The 21805-nt window shown below is 50.0% G+C and overlaps 2 protein-coding genes across 2 annotated transcripts; one reads left to right on the forward strand and one right to left on the reverse strand.

Moving 5' to 3' along the window:
- Nucleotides 1-776: 776 nt before the first annotated feature.
- Nucleotides 777-4365, reverse strand: LOC148673962 (uncharacterized). Its single transcript, XM_088623604.1, has 2 exons — nucleotides 4142-4365; nucleotides 777-3173 (listed from the first exon to the last, which is right to left on the reverse strand). Exon 2 carries the CDS (start codon nucleotides 2349-2351, stop codon nucleotides 1851-1853), a length of 501 nt encoding a protein of 166 aa, XP_088479730.1. The 5' UTR covers nucleotides 2352-3173; nucleotides 4142-4365; the 3' UTR covers nucleotides 777-1850.
- A 2757-nt stretch (nucleotides 4366-7122) lies between these two features.
- On the forward strand, nucleotides 7123-19464 carry LOC148673963 (uncharacterized). The gene is made up of 9 exons (XM_088623613.1): nucleotides 7123-7323; nucleotides 9911-10027; nucleotides 12317-12580; nucleotides 13178-13438; nucleotides 15456-15719; nucleotides 16317-16577; nucleotides 17337-17491; nucleotides 18300-18430; nucleotides 19031-19464. Exons 1-9 carry the CDS (start codon nucleotides 7239-7241, stop codon nucleotides 19194-19196), a joined length of 1704 nt encoding a protein of 567 aa, XP_088479739.1. The 5' UTR covers nucleotides 7123-7238; the 3' UTR covers nucleotides 19197-19464.
- Nucleotides 19465-21805: the final 2341 nt, after the last annotated feature.

Genomic DNA, 21805 nt, shown 5'->3' on the forward strand with positions numbered 1-21805 from the left:
GGTCAGGCAGAAGTTTAGCTATTAAAGTGCTAGTTTAGGGAGAGAACTGGTCCCGCAGGGCTGTTCCTGAAGAGAAGAGGAAGAATTTCCTGCAGCACGAGAGAGCTAAAGTCCCATTCGGAGTTGATGTTTATGAATTACAGAATAGCAGGAGAAATAGAAATGAGTTTTAAAATTAATAATTCAATTTTCGATCATGATTGTAACACACTTTTGCTGATCAATTAGTAACGACCAGCTGCTCCTATCCGATTGTGTGGCACCATTGTCTAAACCACGATGCCAAGTCTTACACATCTGGTGAACCCACATTGGTTGGGTGTAGACTGAAACTCTACATTTAAAAAAAAAAAAACTTTGTTCCAGTCAATTCCAGAGAACCATCCTGTTGTTCAGCAGCCCTGTCTAAACGGAATCATAATATTGTCACTCATTGATCAAGGAGCATTATAACATTTAGCAAGCCTCTTCTTCAGTCTGCACCTTCATTTTTCCAGTCTGTGGGCACCTTAAAGCTTTACTCAAAAAGTGACCGAGCGAACACTTCCTCTGTGTTTCATGGCCTTCATGGGCTGGTATTTCCATTTCAGTACAGCATGTGACACGTGAGGGTACTGTACTCAAACAAAAAGATTTATGAATGAACAGCACCCGAACTGAAAAAGCGTCCACCTGTAGTAACGGTTCAGGACCGAAACAGTCTCAGGAGGCGCAGAGCTCAGCTTCAATGAGAGCCGGGGCTGAACTCTGTAGCAAGAACACACAGTACACACCACTTCATTTTACTGCAAAAACTTTTATCTTTTCATTAGTAATAAACTGGTTTAATTCCAAAACTAAGAAAAACATCAAGGCAAATTTAAAAGTACAGATAAAGACAGCGAGGCCCACTCCGTGAAAGCAGCTACTTCGGCTGTTCTCAAGCTGCAGTGGCCGAGCGGCGCCCTGAAGCTCATTCCGTCCGGAGTCTCCCAGCGCTGTGCGCAACGGGCAAGGCGGATGTGTACGGGCTCCCGAGTTGAAAAGCAGCCGCTGCCAGTGGGAAGAGATTCCCGAGGAAATCCCGAGCTTTCCTGGATCGGGTCCCTTGCTCTTGCTGGCTGTGGGACAGTGGGAGAGGCGCAGACACGGGTCTGGGCCGCATCCCTCTCTCTCTCACAGCAGCGGGAGTCCGAGAGGCCAGTTGTGAGGTAGATCAGTTGGTGGGCTCCCCGGCAGGCCTGTGAGGGGTAAGGAGGGGTCTCTCTTCCCCTCATGGCTGAGGATGGAAGGCAGATGTGCAGCTCTAGTCTCCTGTCGCCTAACAGCAGGTAACAGGGCAGCCTGACAAGGCACAAGCAGGTACAGGCAGCCCGGGACTCACAGTTCCCCACTGGTTAAAGGTCAGAAAAAATAGGGTGCAGGAACCCCGTAATGTGTGGGTCCTCCAGGACACGTTGCTCAAGGGGGATCTCCCACACCGTACAGTTCTTCCCTTTCCTATGCTGTTTGCAGATGGGTGTTTCCTGCCCTGTGACTGGATCCTTTCTGTTCCAGCGGCCTCGGTGTGTATCGTACGTCATCGCCCGTCCGGGCAGGAGCAGGGTGTTCGCGCTTCCCAGGCCCTACAGCAATGAATTGGCTTCATTACTCTGCTCTCCTCCCCACCGATAGCTGGTGTGTGGTGAGCGTTCTGGCGCACTATGGCTGCTGTCGTATCATCCAGGTGGGGCTGCACACTGGTGGTGGTGGAGGGGATCCCCATTACCTGTAAAGCGCTTTGAGTGGAGTGTCCAGAAAAGCCCTATATAAGTGTAAGCAATTATTAATTATTATTATTATTATTATTATTATTATTATTATTATTATTATTACAGCACCACCTCGATTTCGTAGGCCACTTGTTTTCCCAGCACCCTGTTGACCCCCGGCACACGCTGCTCTTCTGCCCCATAATGCACCTCCTTGACCTGCACCTGCTGCGCCCGCCTCTTGGTGACGGGGCGCCCCGCCTGCTGCGCCCGCCTCTTGGTGACGGGGCGCCCCGCCCGCCTGCGCCCGGGGCTGTGCCGCTGGCAGAACAGCACACCGCAGCGTGCGCAGAAGCTCGCCCGCTCCTTGGCGTGGATCTCCTGGTGCCGCTTGAGGTTGTGCCGGGTGGTGAAGCCGCGGCCGCAGTCGGCGCAGGGGAAGGGGCGCTCGCCGGTGTGCACCCGCCGGTGCTCCTGCAGGTGGGCGCGGCTCTGGAACCTCTTGCCGCAGTCGGCGCAGGGGTGCGGCCTGTCCCTGGCCGGCGCAGCTCTGTACGATTCGCGCTCACCCAGTGAGACCGCCGGCCCCCTGTTCCCTGCACCCGCTGGGGAGTCTGCCATGGATCCCTGCCTCCCGCAGCTGCTCTCAGCGATAATGAATTCTAATACCTCCTCACACTAATACAGCTGGACACTCCACTCACAGCGCTTCACAGGTCCTGGGGATCCCCTCCTCCACCGCCAGTGTGCAGCCCCACCTGGATGATGCTCCAGTCCTCTCACACACACCAGCTCTCAGTGGGGAGGAGAGCAGAGTGATGAAGCCAGTTCAGAGAGGGAGGTTATTAGGAGGCCATGATTGGTAAGGGCCAAGGGGAAATTTGTCCAGGACACCCCTACTCTTTTCGAGAAACGCCCTGGGATTTTTAATGACCAGAGAGTCAGGACCTTGGTTTTACGTCTCATCCGTAGGACGGTGCCTTTTTACAGTATAGTGTCCCTGTCACTATGCTGGGGCATTAGGACCCACATAGACCGCAGGGTGAGCGCCCCCTGCTGGCTCCACTAACATCTCTTCAAGCGGCAAACCTTAGTCTTTCCCAGGAGTCTCCCATCCAGATACTGACCTGCTGAGCATCAGTGGGTTCCCAGTCGTGAGCTGCAGGGCGATATGGCTGTTGCAGTAACCAGACAAACTCCGCTCCCTCTCTTCAGGCACGTGCGCCAGAGTACAGCACCCCTACAGCACTCTGCCAGAGCCCTGGCTTTCTGAAATTCCTCCAGGACTCTGAGGCTGTTCGTCCCTGGGTCTGCAGCTGGCCGGGCTCTGGGTTTTCATTCCATCTGGAACTGAGCTCAGTCACCTCACTACTCCTCTCACAGACAGCTCGGCACCTGACACCTGAGGCCCCACCGTGCTTGTCTCTGCTGCAGCTCAGCCACCTGCCAGACAAAGTTCACAGTTCAGTGCTCCCACCTGCTCGCAGCTGGCTGCGTCTGCGCAGCCGGAACACCCCAGCACTGCTGGGTCTGTGGGTCAGGCTCGAGAGTTGTATCTGGACCTTAGGAATTCAGTCTTACAGTGTTACACATACAATTCCAATAACACGTAAATACCATCAGAGGGCTCCTCGTTCTCTCCTTCATTCTGCAACAGTCGAGATGCAGAGACCACAACGTGACTGAACCTTGGTTTCATCACTTTCACTTAATTTTTTTAAGTGAAGTTTTACGTTTTTGATTTAATATTTCCACAAGCAGTCCTGGACAACCATTTAATACAGTCGGTGTGGACGTGTTGAGTGTCGCAAATAGCAGCAGTGAAATAGCGCTTCAGAAAAAGCGCAAAGCGTGGATTCTAATGACACAACTGCAGAGTCAAATGTCAACACGGGATGTCAAGACAGAAATCACGACCGTGCGCGTAATAAGGATTTATAGTGGAATAATAACATCAAACGTTACTTCACTTCAGCTCCGGTCCGCCCAGCTGTAACTCAGCTTTAGTTCAGTCCCCGGAGGACAGAGCAGAACATCGATTCGACTTTTGTGTTTGATGTTTTTTCCCCCCAGAAACTATTGTGCTAAACGATGCAAACATATTATTGTAGGTAATATGACGCAGGCGAAAAGATGCGGTGATCAAATTGAATCGCGAGAGGTTTAGAGAACTTCAATACATAATCAATGTTTCTTTACGGCCGCAACATGCAAACTTATTGTCACGTGCGGTTTCTAGGCAGGTACTGTGGGGGGCTCTGCACGTGGGGAAACCCCACATTGTATGTAGGTCCCCCAGCCCGACGAAAAGGGGAGCCGTCGTAGAACAAGCGCAAGAGCCGTTTAAAAAAATATTTAATTCCATATAATGTCGGCGATAAATCGTTACAGTCTGTAAACAAAAGACATACCTTTCCAAGTTTGCGCTCCGTCAAAAGAATGCGCCTCCCCTCTCCACACCCTCGAATTGACATTAGTTCCGGGACTTCAGTTCCTACCCAGGATCCTGTTTCTGCGAAGAAATGGATTAAGGTTTCCATTCTGAAAAATGAAAAGCAAGAGACGCCTTCTTTTGGTGCTCTGTGAAGTCATCTCAGCTACTCATTGCAAATTATTGCTCAAGCAATCTTCCGTTTCGAGTGTTAAGCTCATACCGTTTACGTGGTTAGCAACCCCTCGAGGTCTTTTAATAAGCTTCCCACGGGTATTAACATACATGAATACATACGTGTAAAAACGAAAACTCTAAAGTAATGTAACCAGATGACCAGATCTTATAAACAGCTGGAGGGAAGGCGACGGGTTTTAGCAATTAAGCATTTCAACTGATGGAATAATTCGATATAATTGCAGTTTATTACGGTCAGCGAGATATAAAAGATTAAAACCGATCTCGGGTAGCAGAGACTTTCCCACTGGCCTCTTGAGAAGACAGCCAAGCTCAGACGGCAAAATAACTACTGCTGTTGTATTTGATTTGATTGCTCATCAGAACTAGAACTGTTTTCCAGAACCGATTAAGGAAAGCAATTAAACGAGAAAGCGGGCGTTTTCTAAAAATAAATGCGCACTTCCGAGTTAATTCGATAACACAAACCAACTACCAGTGTATTGAGTAACGAATGTCCCTCAGTCATTTCCTTGAGGGATCCCAGGGCCTGTAGACAATATTGCAGTTTGTTACAGACACCCACCACTCTCTGCATAAAGACCTTCTTCTTGTTTACAGGAAGAGCTTACTTACCACTTGTTTTCTCTGGTCCTGGTTAAACTGCTTATTATTAAATACAGCAGTGGGTATACAAGTTTACTTCAGGAGCTGAAACACACAGTGCAATACCCTCTGTTTGGGAGACTCAAGAGATAAATTTCCCATAATCTGTGTAAGGCACACCTTTCAGGCCAGGAAGACGTCTGGGCACTCTTTTCTGATTTTCTGCTAGAGCAAAGAAATTATTTTTGTAGCTCTGATAAAACTATTGTCCATGAGTTATATTTAGGTATAACTTTGGTTTCCGGAGACTCATTGATGAGTGCATTTGAAATCACAATAAAAGATAAATGTTCACAGTAACTTGTAAGGTCCTCAGGTCAGGTCCTTTGGAGTGTGTGGAACACTGCTACACATTTTTTATGAATCAGCGGTGGCGGCGGCCATCTTCTACGCTGTTGTGTGCTGGGGTAGCAGCATCATGACAAGAGATGCAAATAGGCTCAATAAACTTATCAAGAAGGCTGGCTCTGTGTTGGGGCTGAGCCTTGACTCCCTGGAGCTGGTGGCTGAGAGGAGAATGCTGACCAAGCTCACAGCCATCATGAACAACACCTCTCATCCGGTTCACGGGACTGTTACTGGGCAGCGGAGCACTTTTAGTAACAGACTGCTCCAGCTCCGGTGTTCAAGGGAACGTTTCCGCAGGTCTTTCCTCCCGGCGGCTGTCAGGGTGTATAACGCTGCCCTAGGCTAGGACTGTTAGCCCTTCATTTGCTCCTCTATGGACAGCATGTTTACTCCATTGTACTTTTTGGACAATCAGTCTGTATAAAACTATGCACATTTTTCACATATTTTATTGTTTTTACAGTGACTATGATCATCACATTTTGCACACACCTATGTATTTATTTTTTAATTTTATTTATTTTGTTGTCTTTTGTTTTATAGCTATTCTGATGTCTGTCTTTCCTTGTCTTGGGCTGGACTGCTGTAACACATCAATTTTCCTACGGGATTAATAAAGTATTATCTATCTATCATCTATCTATCTAAAACCTCCAATTCACATGACAAAATAGACAAAGTGTCCAGGTCTGTGCAGCGCCATGCTCTGTGATTCCCCCCACCTCACCGCCGGCACACCCCTGCGGTGAAGTGTCTCTGCGGTCTGGCGTTGATGCTTGCCTCTTCACAGCGGAGCCCTTCCTGTCCCTGTTCCTGGTTTCCTGTCTCCTGGGCTCCTCCCGGGGGCCCTGTCCAGGGCTGTCCAGGGCTGTCCAGGCTGCGGAGACAGACTAGAGAATGACCACCCGGCTGGGAGTGTCCGGCCTGGCCGCTGTGCTGGACCCCTCAGCCCTGCACTGCACCCTGGAATGAAGCAGAGCTCCGGACTCTGGGGGACCCTCAATCCACCTATCACCTACACTTTCCATGGCTCCAGGCCTCCATCCTACCCAACCGCATTCTGCGAGATTGCTGTGGAACTCAGCTGCAGGTGGCAGGGAGAAAGAGCGCCCCCTCTGGGCGAATCAGTATCACGTCTCTCAGTAACCTTGGGCAGAGCGGTGGCTCTGTTGCTAAGGATCTGCACCTGTGGCTGGAAGGTTGCCAGTTCAAATCCCATGGCGCACAGAGGAATCCTACTCTGTTGGGTCCCTGAGCAAGGCCCTTCACCCCAACTGCTCCAGGGGCGCCGTATAAATGTCTGACCCTGCGCTCTGACCCCCAGCTTCTCTCTCCCTGTCTGTGTGTCTCATGGAGAGCAAGCTGGGGTCTGTGAAAAGGCAAATTCCTAAAGCAAGAAATTGTATATGGCTAAAGATACAATGGCTATAAGATACTAAAGTGATCTTATCTGTTACTTCTCCTGGTGTCCTGGCCAAGAGACCAGCAGGTCCAGCTGTGCTCCTGAGGTCCGTGCAGATCAGGCCAGGGAGGGGATGAATAACACTGACTCATCCTCAGTCTATACACGACCACTGCCACCGAAGACATCCTCCCCACAGAGCACTTGGGAGAAGGCCAGGCGTAACGAGTTTTTCATTAAAGTTTCGATTATGCAGTTTTTTAGAAAGCAGAAGACATGTTTCCTGAAAAATAAAAGTGTAAGCATCCTTCCTTAGCCTGGTGTCTTCAGTATAAAGGCAAGAACTTCCTCAATCGTGCAATCTCAGATGTAAGAGTGTAAGAGCAGAGTGATCGCTGTCCTGCAGTCTCAGACAGACAGTGAGTGTAAGAGCAGAGTGATCGCTGTCCTGCAGTCTCAGACAGAGAGCTCAGCAGTGCTGGTCATGGAGCTTCACAGTATTGATGCTACTTTGTCGGGGTCTTCGGAGGAGATGTGTGCTGGGTACCTGGAGGGGTCCTTTTCGAAGGGTGAGTAGCACTATTGTGGCTGTGTAGTTTAGGACTTGTTCCTTCACAGTGAATTATAAATGCAATTTCTAATCCCCCATCTTCAAATGATGCAGAGAAAGCTTTTTACCACCTTGAGTGGAAAAAACTTTTTAACACACTGAGAATTGGTTTCACCTCACAGACTACTGCTTACTGCTGCCTTTCCTCTTGTCTCAGTTCGTGCCAACAGCACACTCTCTGGAGTCTTCACTCCACCATGGGACCAGGAATGGCTGCTCTCTCTCCATTTCCTCTTTGCTATTGTCATTTAACCCCCTTCTAAACCTAGCCCTAGTTTCATAACCCTAACCCAGTTACCTTTACCTGGGTTACACTAACTCTATTTTCCCTAAACCTAAATGTGATTACCCCAACTTTTTTATTTAAGTGCACAGTGATTAAAGCCCAAAGGTTGTGCCCCTCTGGCAGCCAGCCCTGGCATTATTATGTACTAGTCATTTTCTCATGTCCTGGAGACAGGAGCTGCTTGGGTACACATGGGGGTGTCATCCTTTCAATCAGTCAGTCACCCTTCAGAGCTGGTACCCTAGCTTCTTTCAGGAGGCAGAAGAATCCTGAATCCTCAGATCGATTAGCTACTAACTTCCAAACACACGTGATGCACAGAATGGCCTCTGACTTGTAACTGCTTTCATATTCTTGTTAAGGATCTTGTTCAGGGTAGATGTTCTGTTCAAAGTTGTTTTAATCATTCTTGACCATTACTGTCATTAGACCTTGACTGAGATCACAATATTCACACTGTTTAAGATACTGATAACAGCTGCTTTATCAATTAACACAATTGATGTTAAACTCATGGTTTTCCTTTTTACCACAGAGAGAATCTGTTTTCTTCTTCCTTCTGTCCTCCAGAGAGGCTTGGTCTCTGTCTCTCCCTCTTCTGTAGAAAGCACTCATCCGGGCAGGTGACAGTGTTCTTGTGTGACCTGTTATCTGTTCCTACTGATCTTCTGCCAAGAGTGAGCAGCGTGAATCTCAAGCCGCTCGAAGGCATTGTTGTGGGAAAGGTCATTGAACTTCCTGGCGGAATGTGGAAGTGGAGAAGAAAAAGCAGAACAGAGATGAAGAATAAGTGTGATGATGTAGATTAATGTAGATATTCATATCTGGGGAGATTTACAGATGCCACCCAGAGAGCTGGCTCAGTACTACTGCACCAGGCTGCCCTGGGGAAGCACCTGGGATTTTCCTTACTCCCCATCCTGAGGGATGGCATCCCGGCCAGGAAGCAGCAGCCCCCGTCTCAGGAGAGGGCTGGGGGTGCAGGTCAGCCTGAGCTGGAGGGGGGGGCTGATGTGACGTGGACTGTAGGTACAGCCAGCGCAGAGGCCGGTCTGTTCTCTTCCTGACCTTCATGCTGGCTGGGAGTTTCTCACTTTGTTCTTCAGAGTTTCCTCTTTGCCGATTTCCTTGAAAACCTTCACGGTTACGTCAAGCCAGATCTCAGGTGCTGTTTGGGAGAATTTCTTCTTTACAGTCCTCGATACTAAATTCACCTGTGTCTCTGTCCCCTGTGTCTCTGTCCCTCTCCTTTCTATGTACTTGTTTCCCTTGTAGTAAAGAGCATCTGTTTGGATTTACATCCTGAAGCAGCACTTGAGCAAGAAAATTTGGCTCTTTGGCTCACCGGCGTTGTATTTGCATGGTTCTGCCAGTTACTTGAAAAAGGAGGGACATGATAAAATGGGCTACAGCCTCAACTCATATTGTTCAAGAAAAAGAAGTATTTTTGTTTCTGTGCTACTGTAGCAGTGTGGGTGAGGCAACGGGGTACTGTATCTTATTTTTACTGCTGCTCTGCTTGGTCTAGTCCTTAGCTGTAAATCCCTACACTAGACTCAGCACAAAATTCACACTGAGTGAGGAGATAAATGCAGTTGTCCCAGCAGACGCTGAGCACCATGGTCGTAGGTTCGAGCCTGGGTTATATCTCTAGCCGGCTGTGACTGGGATTCCCCACAAGGTGAGCACCAATAGCCAGCCAGGGCTCTCTCAGCTCTCAGACACACAGCGCCCCCAGTGGCTCCCGGGTTGTCAGTGCAGGACGCTCCTCTCCTCCAGTCAGAGCTGGTCCTCACACAGCGCCCCCTGTGGTGTGAGAGGAAGGTGGGGAGTCGGAGGGGTCGGCCTGCTCTTCCTCTCTCTCCTGTGTGCGGTCACAGGGTTTGTAGCCGCAGGCTGTGATGAGGATGAGGAAGACACACAGCTGGTTATTCGGTGGGGGGGGGTTGCAACAAAAATAGATGATACTAACCTTGAAAAAAGAGTACAGTAAATATTCAGTCAATCAATGCATCTTTCAGATTTTTGGGGTAATGTCTTAAAAAGTAAGAGATGAAAGGCAGGGAAAGGCACCTGACACTAAGTGTTTTAATTTTGCACTAAGACTCAGGACCAGTCAAACCATAGGCACATCCACACATTGCACTGCCTCACCGTGGCTGGACGCAGCTCTCCCCCGGTCAGTGCTGTGGGCTGCAGGGCTTGAGTCTGGGTCTTTTACTCTCCTGACCTTTCCTCCTCTTTCGCGTGTGACTGACAGGCTCCTCGTCTTCAAAGATTGTGCCGCGATTTGAAGCCTCAGACAGAGCGCTGCTGTTTCTCCTGACTGGCCTCTGCGCCCTGTTAGTGGTGGGCGGGACAGCCCTGGGGGTCCTGTGTGAGTACAAGCTGCCGAACTCGAGTGCTCTGCGCTTCCTCGTCCTCCTCATTCCAGGTTCAACAGATTATAAACGTTTATAAACTCCTGAAAGATGGTACAGCTAGTACAACTTTTGCGTTATGCCGGTCACTCTGTTCGAGCTTCTTCACTCAAGTGTAGTTACAGGTATGCACAGATTCCAGCATGAAGAACGCTGCTTTTCTGTTCAGCCTCAGATGTGGAAGGGTGGGTGACAAACTGGCGTGTAAAGGCTTTGCTGTGTTTCACCATGTTCACCTCAGTCAGTGTGTCAGTGTGGCACGCCTTGCAGCGTGTGTGTAAAGCAGTGTGCTGGGCTCTCCGGTGCAGCGTGTGTGTAAAGCAGTGTGCTGGGCTCTCAGGTGCAGCGTGTGTGTGAAGCAGTGTGCTGGGCTCTCTGGTGCAGCGTTTGTGTAAAGCAGTGTGCTGGGCTCTCTGGTGCAGCGTGTGTGTGAAGCAGTGTGCTGGGCTCTCTGGTGCAGCGTGTTTGTAAAGCAGTGTGCTGGGCTCTCTGGTGCAGCGTGTGTGTAAAGCAGTGTGCTGGGCTCTCTGGTGCAGCGTGTGTGTGAAGCAGTGTGCTGGGCTCTCTGGTGCAGCGTGTTTGTAAAGCAGTGTGCTGGGCTCTCTGGTGCAGCGTGTGTGTAAAGCATTGTGCTGGGCTCTCTGGTGCAGCGTGTGTGTGAAGCAGTGTGCTGGGCTCTCCGGTGCAGCGTGTGTGTAAAGCAGTGTGCTGGGCTCTCTGGTGCAGCGTGTGTGTGAAGCAGTGTGCTGGGCTCTCTGGTGCAGCGTGTGTGTAAAGCAGTGTGCTGGGCTCTCTGGTGCAGCGTGTGTGTGAAGCAGTGTGCTGGGCTCTCTGGTGCAGCGTGTGTGTGAAGCAGTGTGCTGGGCTCTCTGGTGCAGCGTGTGTGTAAAGCAGTGTGCTGGGCTCTCTGGTGCAGCGTGTGTGTGAAGCAGTGTGCTGGGCTCTCTGGTGCAGCGTGTGTGTGAAGCAGTGTGCTGGGCTCTCTGGTGCAGCGTGTTTGTAAAGCAGTGTGCTGGGCTCTCTGGTGCAGCGTGTGTGTAAAGCATTGTGCTGGGCTCTCTGGTGCAGCGTGTGTGTAAAGCAGTGTGCTGGGCTCTCCGGTGCAGCGTGTGTGTAAAGCAGTGTGCTGGGCTCTCCGGTGCAGCGTGTGTGTAAAGCAGTGTGCTGGGCTCTCTGGTGCAGCGTGTGTGTGAAGCAGTGTGCTGGGCTCTCTGGTGCAGCGTGTGTGTGAAGCAGTGTGCTGGGCTCTCTGGTGCAGCGTGTGTGTGAAGCAGTGTGCTGGGCTCTCTGGTGCAGCGTGTGTGTGAAGCAGTGTGCTGGGCTCTCTGGTGCAGCGTGTGTGTGAAGCAGTGTGCTGGGCTCTCTGGTGCAGCGTGTGTGTGAAGCAGTGTGCTGGGCTCTCTGGTGCAGCGTGTGTGTAAAGCAGTGTGCTGGGCTCTCTGGTGCAGCGTGTGTGTGAAGCAGTGTGCTGGGCTCTCTGGTGCAGCGTGTGTGTAAAGCAGTGTGCTGGGCTCTCTGGTGCAGCGTGTGTGTGAAGCAGTGTGCTGGGCTCTCTGGTGCAGCGTGTGTGTAAAGCAGTGTGCTGGGCTCTCTGGTGCAGCGTGTGTGTGAAGCAGTGTGCTGGGCTCTCTGGTGCAGCGTGTGTGTAAAGCAGTGTGCTGGGCTCTCTGGTGCAGCGTGTGTGTAAAGCAGTGTGCTGGGCTCTCTGGTGCAGCGTGTGTGTGAAGCAGTGTGCTGGGCTCTCCGGTGCAGCGTGTGTGTGAAGCAGTGTGCTGGGCTCTCTGGTGCAGCGTGTGTGTAAAGCAGTGTGCTGGGCTCTCTGGTGCAGCGTGTGTGTAAAGCAGTGTGCTGGGCTCTCTGGTGCAGCGTGTGTGTAAAGCAGTGTGCTGGGCTCTCTGGTGCAGCGTGTGTGTAAAGCAGTGTGCTGGGCTCTCTGGTGCAGCGTGTGTGTGAAGCAGTGTGCTGGGCTCTCTGGTGCAGCGTGTGTGTGAAGCAGTGTGCTGGGCTCTCTGGTGCAGCGTGTGTGTGAAGCAGTGTGCTGGGCTCTCTGGTGCAGCGTGTGTGTAAAGCAGTGTGCTGGGCTCTCTGGTGCAGCGTGTGTGTAAAGCAGTGTGCTGGGCTCTCTGGTGCAGCGTGTGTGTGAAGCAGTGTGCTGGGCTCTCTGGTGCAGCGTGTGTGTAAAGCAGTGTGCTGGGCTCTCTGGTGCAGCGTGTGTGTAAAGCAGTGTGCTGGGCTCTCCCATGCAGATGCGCAGAGCAGTGGCCCAGGGCCGGCGGGCGGCCTGGCCTGGAATTACTCAGTGCTGCAGGAGGAGCAGCAGAGGCTGGCAGTGGAGCTCCTGCACCTGCAGGGTGAGCTGGACCGCGTGACATCGCTGTATTCTTCCATGAGGGAAAATCGCTCTTTGCTGTGGAACGAGCTGGAAAGTCTGAAAAACAAGCACAGCGGCCTGCAGACTAAATTCACCAACATCTCGGAAACCCACTCCGCTCTCATTCGAACCCTCACAGGTGAGCTCATTGTGAAAGAGTGAGGCAGAGCCTGAAGGACTGCAAGACTGCTCAGTTTAGTGGCACGAGCATACAGTCTAACAACAGTGTTGGCGCTTTCCTTGAGGTACTGTTATTCACTTAGATTAGACTATCTAATATAGCTTTTAGAAGCACATTGAACACTGATTCCCCAGTAGCAGTAAATACACCAGTTAAATTTTGCTCCATTGAGATCTGTTCTGACTTTATTATGATTCTTTCTTTAACCAACTGCCAAAGCCAAACAAATGTCTAGAGATTCACACAGGACAAGATCCTACTAGAGTCTCCTAATAAGAGTCACTTGTCCAGTCAGGGAGCACAGAGGCAGCTACAGTCCAGACACTGACAGTGTAGCTTCAGCTCAGTAACCTGCTGCTGCTCCTCCGTGTAAATAATCCCTAGAAAAGAGGAACCAGTAGCGTTCAATCCTAATCAGACTCGACAGGGACAATATTCCTGCCTTTTTATTTCTTATTGCAAAAATTATGACATCTGTTACTGAACTCAACATGCTATCTGCTCAAGGACTCTGCAATCTGCTCTCTTCACTCTGTGCTTCGCTTTTGTCCCAAGATTTCAGGGCTTCAGCCAAAGAGCACCTGAGCCGGGCTGCTCTGAATTACTCCTCACTGCAGAGCGACCAGGAGGAGCTGGAAGCAAAGCTCAGGACTTTGCAGAATGACCTGGCCAGCTTATCCAGCAGCTTCTCTGAGGTGAAAGAAAACAGCTCCTCTCTCTGGCACCAGCTGGACGTGTTGACTGACCAGAGCAGCCTGCGCATTAAACTGGACAACCTCTCTGACACCCTCTCCACTCTGATGAAAACTCTCGCAGGTGAGGGTGCGTCTGTGAAAGACCTGCTGCACTGGGGCACCGTGACAATGACAGAAAACACACAGCCATTCGCCTCTGGGCCACAGCAGTGCGAAGCAGGTTAGAGCTGGGGGTTAGAGCTGGCAGTGCCCAAGTGTGGGGGACACTGGAGGTTGCAATGAATTTAGTGTTAGGGGTGGGGTTAGCATTAGGGTTACAGTTAGGGTTCAAGGTGCTGTGATGCCCCCTGTGGGTAGGGTGAGGGGTAGAGTTAGCATTAGGGTTATGGTTCAAGGTGCTGTGATGCTCTTCCTGACACCAGGACGTTACTCCAAGTTAGTCCACGTCACGCCCAGTTTCTCGTGCAGTAGGGCCCTGAGAGGCAGGGAGCTGGATGACATGCATGTCTCTGAGACTTTCCCCTGTGTCGCAGTATAGTGTGGTGGCAGGCTGCAGCTGTAGGCCAGTCTGGGCTCTCAGTAGTGGCTCCAAATAAACCTGGGAAAATAAATAATAATAATAATAATAATTGCTTACACTTATATAGCTCTTATACAAACCCACTGAAGTCCAAATCCTCAAAAAAGAACCAATTTTGTATGGATGTTAATAGATTAAAAACTGTAATTCTATCTTTGTGTGGTCCACATACAATAGCTTTCATGTCGTAGAAAGCGGGATGTTTTAATCTTGAGATGGAAACAATATTATCTTTAATGCCACTGGTCCATCAAAACCCCGTGCAGCGTGTGTGTGAAGCAGTGTGCTGGGCTCTCTGGTGCAGCGTGTGTGTGAAGCAGTGTGCTGGGCTCTCTGGTGCAGCGTGTGTGTGAAGCAGTGTGCTGGGCTCTCTGGTGCAGCGTGTGTGTGAAGCAGTGTGCTGGGCTCTCTGGTGCAGCGTGTGTGTGAAGCAGTGTGCTGGGCTCTCTGGTGCAGCGTGTGTGTGAAGCAGTGTGCTGGGCTCTCTGGTGCAGCGTGTGTGTAAAGCAGTGTGCTGGGCTCTCTGGTGCAGCGTGTGTGTAAAGCATTGTGCTGGGCTCTCTGGTGCAGCGTGTGTGTGAAGCAGTGTGCTGGGCTCTCTGGTGCAGCGTGTGTGTGAAGCAGTGTGCTGGGCTCTCTGGTGCAGCGTGTGTGTGAAGCAGTGTGCTGGGCTCTCTGGTGCAGCGTGTGTGTGAAGCAGTGTGCTGGGCTCTCTGGTGCAGCGTGTGTGTGAAGCAGTGTGCTGGGCTCTCTGGTGCAGCGTGTGTGTGAAGCAGTGTGCTGGGCTCTCTGGTGCAGCGTGTGTGTGAAGCAGTGTGCTGGGCTCTCTGGTGCAGCGTGTGTGTGAAGCAGTGTGCTGGGCTCTCTGGTGCAGCGTGTGTGTGAAGCAGTGTGCTGGGCTCTCTGGTGCAGCGTGTGTGTGAAGCAGTGTGCTGGGCTCTCTGGTGCAGCGTGTGTGTGAAGCAGTGTGCTGGGCTCTCTGGTGCAGCGTGTGTGTGAAGCAGTGTGCTGGGCTCTCTGGTGCAGCGTGTGTGTGAAGCATTGTGCTGGGCTCTCTGGTGCAGCGTGTGTGTGAAGCAGTGTGCTGGGCTCTCTGGTGCAGCGTGTGTGTGAAGCAGTGTGCTGGGCTCTCTGGTGCAGCGTGTGTGTGAAGCAGTGTGCTGGGCTCTCTGGTGCAGCGTGTGTGTGAAGCAGTGTGCTGGGCTCTCTGGTGCAGCGTGTGTGTGAAGCAGTGTGCTGGGCTCTCTGGTGCAGCGTGTGTGTAAAGCAGTGTGCTGGGCTCTCTGGTGCAGCGTGTTTGTAAAGCAGTGTGCTGGGCTCTCTGGTGCAGCGTGTGTGTGAAGCAGTGTGCTGGGCTCTCTGGTGCAGCGTGTGTGTGAAGCAGTGTGCTGGGCTCTCTGGTGCAGCGTGTTTGTAAAGCAGTGTGCTGGGCTCTCTGGTGCAGCGTGTGTGTGAAGCAGTGTGCTGGGCTCTCTGGTGCAGCGTGTGTGTAAAGCAGTGTGCTGGGCTCTCTGGTGCAGCGTGTGTGTAAAGCAGTGTGCTGGGCTCTCCCATGCAGATGCGCAGAGCAGTGGCCCAGGGCCGGCGGGCGGCCTGGCCTGGAATTATTCAGTGCTGCAGGAGGAGCAGCAGAGGCTGGCAGTGGAGCTCCTGCACCTGCAGGGTGAGCTGGACCGCGTGACATCGCTGTATTCTTCCATGAGGGAAAATCGCTCTTTGCTGTGGAACGAGCTGGAAAGTCTGAAAAACAAGCACAGCGGCCTGCAGACTAAATTCACCAACATCTCGGAAACCCACTCCGCTCTCATTCGAACCCTCACAGGTGAGCTCATTGTGAAAGAGTGAGGCAGAGCCTGAAGGACTGCAAGACTGCTCAGTTTAGTGGCACGAGCATACAGTCTAACAACAGTGTTGGCGCTTTCCTTGAGGTACTGTTATTCACTTAGATTAGACTATCTAATATAGCTTTTAGAAGCACATTGAACACTGATTCCCCAGTAGCAGTAAATACACCAGTTAAATTTTGCTCCATTGAGATCTGTTCTGACTTTATTATGATTCTTTCTTTAACCAACTGCCAAAGCCAAACAAATGCCTAGAGATTCACACAGGACAAGATCCTACTAGAGTCTCCTAATAAGAGTCACTTGTCCAGTCAGGGAGCACAGAGGCAGCTACAGTCCAGACACTGACAGTGTAGCTTCAGCTCAGTAACCTGCTGCTGCTCCTCCGTGTAAATAATCCCTAGAAAAGAGGAACCAGTAGCGTTCAATCCTAATCAGACTCGACAGGGACAATATTCCTGCTTTTTTATTTCTTATTGCAAAAATGATGACATCTGTTACTGAACTCAACATGCTATCTGCTCAAGGACTCTGCAATCTGCTCTGTTCACTCTGTGCTTCACCTTTCTCCCAAGATTTCAGGGCTTCAGCCGAAGAGCACCTGAGCCGGGCTGCTCTGAATTACTCCTCACTGCAGAGCGACCAGGAGGAGCTGGAAGCAAAGCTCAGGACTTTGCAGAATGACCTGGCCAGCTTATCCAGCAGCTTCTCTGAGGTGAAAGAAAACAGCTCCTCTCTCTGGCACCAGCTGGACGTGTTGACTGACCAGAGCAGCCTGCGCATTAAACTGGACAACCTCTCTGACACCCTCTCCGCTCTGATGAAAACTCTCGCAGGTGAGGGTGCGTCTGTGAAAGACCTGCTGCACTGGGGCACCGTGACGATGACAGAAAACACACAGCCATTCGCCTCTGGGCCACAGCAGTGCGAAGCAGGTTAGAGCTGGGGGTTAGAGCTGGCAGTGCCCAAGTGTGGGGGACACTGGAGGTTGCAATGAATTTAGTGTTAGGGGTGGGGTTAGCATTAGGGTTACAGTTAGGGTTCAAGGTGCTGTGATGCCCCCTGTGGGTAGGGTGAGGGGTAGAGTTAGCATTAGGGTTATGGTTCAAGGTGCTGTGATGCTCTTCCTGACACCAGGACGTTACTCCAAGTTAGTCCACATCACACCCAGTTCCTCGTGCAGCAGGGCCCTGAGAGGCAGGGAGCTAGATGACATGCATGTCTCTGAGACTTTCCCCTGTGTCGCAGTATAGTGTGGTGGCAGGCTGCAGCTGTAGGCCAGTCTGGGCTCTCAGTAGTGGCTCCAAATAAACCTGGGAAAATAAATAATAATAATAATTGCTTACACTTATATAGCGCTTATACAACCCCACTGAAGTCCAAATCCTCAAAAAAGATCTAAAGAACTCCTTGGCAATTTTGTATGGATGTTAATAGATTAAAAACTGTAATTCTATCTTTGTGTGGTCCACATACAATAGCTTTCACGTCGTGAAAGCAGGATGTTTTAATCTTGAGATGGAAACAATATTATCTTTAATGCCACTTGTCCATCTACATGGAGACTTCAGATCTTTCCTCCTCCTGCTGCACAGAGGCAAAACCCAGGAAAACGTGTCCGGACCACTGGGAGCTGTTCAGAAGGAAGTGCTACTTCTTCTCCAGTGACAAGGAGAGCTGGGGGACCAGCCGTGACAGATGTGCGTCTGCAGGGGGCAGCCTGGTGATCATCAAGAGCCAAGAGGAGCAGGTGGGAGAGACGCCACATTTCTAGACGATATCTCTGAGCTGCAGGCCTGTCGCACCATAAGACCCCTCACTCAGTACCTTGGGAACCTCTGTTATGGGATAGGAGGGTCAGTTCCAGTTTGGTTGCTCTGATACTGTATTTCTCAAGGCAGTTGTCTACAGGGATGGTATGATGGCAGGCTAGCAAGGCTAAACAGAGTAGGCTACACTTATATGAATATATAGGAAATAAAAAAAACCTCAACACCCAAACACACTGCTTTGTGCTTTAAAGAAAATATGCACTCAACCAGCCAGTGCAACCTTCATGGACAGTAGATTCATTCCTGGCTTTGTTTGCTTGTGTTATTTCTTGTCATGATCAGCAGGAGGTGCTGTATACCTCAGTGCAGAACAGTGTCTGTAACGTGCACTCATATATAAAACTAAACCCAAACATGCAGCACTGCCAGTCATTTTGAGATGAATGAGCGTCACTGACTGTTCTTAACCTATTGGCCTGTTTCTTCTGACGGTCTGAACCTGGGTGTGGATGTGGTGGTGGGGGTGAATTTTGATGTTGTCTTCAGCTCCTCTGCTCTCAAGCTTGGCGAAGCCTGGGCATTCCTTCAGGAGAAGAGGGTTTGGTGTGCTGTGGTTAGTGGGCACTGTTGCTGTCTTTCTACAGGGACACCAACGTCAGAGGAGCAGTTGAAACTGGAGTATGGCAATCCTGAATCGAAAGTTTCCTAAATATGGATTTACTTGTCTCTGGATGTCCCTGCTGCAGATTGCAGTCCAGCAGTGCCAACTGTTTTGTTGTATTTTAGAAATTCCTGACGTCAAAGCTTGCCGAACAGATCCGCTCTTACGACGATTCTTACTGGATTGGGCTGAACGATCTGGCTGCAGAGGGCTCCTGGCGATGGGTGGACGACACGTCTCTCGATGCACGGACAACGTAAGATCATATTTCCCTGACCAGTCTGGAGCTCTTCACTTCCTCTGTTACCACTGCCGCCCCTGAGTGAGGACTACAGTCACTCAAGAGGCTCAGAACAACTGACCTCAACTGAGTGAGACACACTGCTGAGAGATAATTATCTAATGATGTTTTCAGCTTCAAATATATGACTAAAATCTCACCTTTGACACATGCGGCAACAACAACCACACGTGGTCTTCAGGGCAAAGGGCTGGTAGACTTCTCCCAGTTAGTGGGACAGGCTGCAGCCTGGACCGAGTCTTGTGTGTGAGGCGCTGCAGAGGCGATGTCCGTGAGGGACAGGCAGCTGCCGCAGTGGGAGCTAACTCTCCTGCACAGTGTGCTGACAGGGGGCCCCCAGCCAGCCGCCGGGGCACACGCCTTGTGGGTCAGAGGTCGAGTTGAGGACCGATGAATAATTCCAGATCGGGCAGGTAAAGAACAAAGGATTATTGTGGATTCCAAATGACAAAAACGTGCAAACTCAGTTCTTGATGGCAGCTGATGGGTGGCTTCAAGCTCTGCTTCGGTCCACAGCGCAGGCACAGAGGGTGAGCCAGTGTCTGTTCTTCTCAGGTTCTGGGCCAGTGTCTTGGGGGGCAGGGAGCCAGACAACTGGAGCCAGGTGGACCCGCAGGGGGAGGACTGCGTGCACATTGGCATTCACAACACCTTTCAGGACGCCTGGTACGATGCGTCCTGCAAATTGAAGTTCAGGAGGATATGCGAAACCACTTTATGAGAACAGCACATCCACAGAGGTGAAGATCTTCCAGGCATCAGCTTGCCAGGCTTTTCGCAATATGTGACTTTCCTTGGGCTTCTAGATTTAGTCATTAAATAACAGTCATGTCGCCAGCTACTATCACACACTGTTATCTCAGGTTCATCTGAGATCTCAGGTTTATCTTTGGTATGGTACTTTTATATTTTGTCTGCACTATACTGTCTGATACTATACTGAATTCTGTCTCATAAAAAAAATCAGAATATAGACTTGCATAACTAAATTAGTGTGTTTTTTATTTGCAGACATTATGCTAATACTCTTTAACCTGCTTTAATATGGGTAAGAATGCCATGACCTTTGACTCCAGATTATAACTGTTAGAAATGGGGTAACAGTTGTGCACCTGGAGTAAAACCCAGACGGAACAAAACCATCACAGAGAGGGCTACTCCGGGACCGGGACTGAACACCGCTAGAACCAGCTAATGTCTTGTTTGTCTAGATCTAGGACAGACTTCATGTCAGATAGATTTAAAGCCTTTCCTCATGCCTTTCAACATGTCATTGCACTGGCAAAGCTGTCACCCCATAGAAAAAATTATGATGGGCAACAAAGAACCGAATACTGAATTCTTCCACACACCAATTTAGTATATGTGAATTAGCAGGTAGTTTGGGCTTCAGATCAAAGCCAATTGCAGGACTTGACTGACACTGCCCTGTGACTTTACAGCCCCAGTGTGAGGCCTACAGAGTGTCTTCCATACTGCACTGTCACCTTTAATGGAAGTGTGAGTCTGGCAGAAGAGGAGCAGACAACACTCTGCACACTGTACACTGCATACTGTACAACTATACACTGTACACACTGCACACAGCACACTGTACACTGCACTCCCTACTGCACACAGCACACTGTATGCTACACACTGTATACTGTACACCCCACACTGCACACAGCGGACAGCACACAGCACACTGTACACTGTACACCCCCTATTGCACATTGCACACCCCACATAACACACTAACACTGTACACTACCACTGCACACTGCACTCTGCACACAGCCTGCAGCACACTGTACACTCCACACTGCACACAGCACACTGTACACCCCACACTGTACACTGCACACCCCACACAGCAGACTAACACTGTATTCTGTACACTACCACTGCACAGTGCACACTGCACACAGCCTGCAGCACACTGTACACTGTACACTCCACACTGAACACAGCACACTGTACACCCCACACTGTACACTGCACACCCCACACAGCAGACTAACACTGTACACTGTACACTACCACTGCACAGTGCACACTGCACACAGCCTGCAGCACACTGTACACTGTACACTACAGTACTGCACACTTTACATAGCACACTGCACACTGCACACTGCACACTGTACATAGAACATGGCACACTGTGCACTGTACACAGCACACCCCACACTGCACACTAACACTGCACACTGCACACTGTATACTGAACACTGTATACTGCACATTGTATACACTGAACACAGCACACTAACACTGTATGCTCTGAACACTGCACACTGCACACTAACACAGCACACTGTACAATGCACACTGTACACTGTTCACAATACATTAACACTTCACACAGTACATTGTAGACAGCACACTACACGCTGGACACCGAACAGTATACATGGAACACTGCACACTGTACACAACTGAAGACGGACAGGTAAGGTCAACTCTCTTCAGGAATCCAGGCTACAGAGGTGAAGAGATCAAGTCAAAGCACAGAAGCAGAGCACAAGAGGAAGAGAGCTCTGCACGTTTCTCTCACAGGAGTTTTTTTTTTTACCTGTAACAAACAACTGTTCCAAAAACCGCAACTCAGTAGCCACTTCCTCCTGCTGGCTAAACTGACAAATTTCTTCATCCTATGGTTAGGAGCAACCTCCTCCCCTGTCTGTTACTTGAAGTTCATTAGGCAATTTATAACAATCTACAGTCTGCTCCTTTGCGTATTATCAATACATAGCTTGATGGTCAGACAATTTGTCCCTGTCAGCTATCTTAATCAAATTTCACAAAAAAGGTTTTTATTAAAACGTATTAGATATAAGCAATTTGTTGTAGGTACACAGCACATAGCACACTGTACACTGTACATTGCATATTGTACACAGCACACTGTACACTGCACATTAGATACTGCACACAGCACACTGCACACAGCACATACAGTAGCACAGAGCACAACTATTGTGCTTTAACTGTGGTGTGCCACATCAAAATTACATGATGGATTTTCAACAAAGAGGTTCCAAATGAAAATTAGCCCCTCATACTATGGGAATTATAATAACTAATAATTAATGCTTTTAATTATTACTATTGTCATGGATTTATTCAAATTTAAACTGTATTTAGCAGACCATATTGTCCATGTCCATGAACATACTGTATACTGTACACGGCATTATAATATTCAGCCTTGATTAGAAGATCTTGAAAAGTATTCTTTGTGAGTCATATTTTGGAGTAATGACGTACAGTGTAGGAGAGATTTTATTGGTGCCACGCTCCCTACTACAACCCAAACTAGTGTCTAGGAACACAAAAAACACGGAA

Source organism: Lepisosteus platostomus, chromosome 3, assembly GCF_059453375.1.
Source record: "Lepisosteus platostomus isolate fLepPlt1 chromosome 3, fLepPlt1.hap1, whole genome shotgun sequence".
NCBI lineage: Eukaryota > Metazoa > Chordata > Actinopteri > Semionotiformes > Lepisosteidae > Lepisosteus > Lepisosteus platostomus.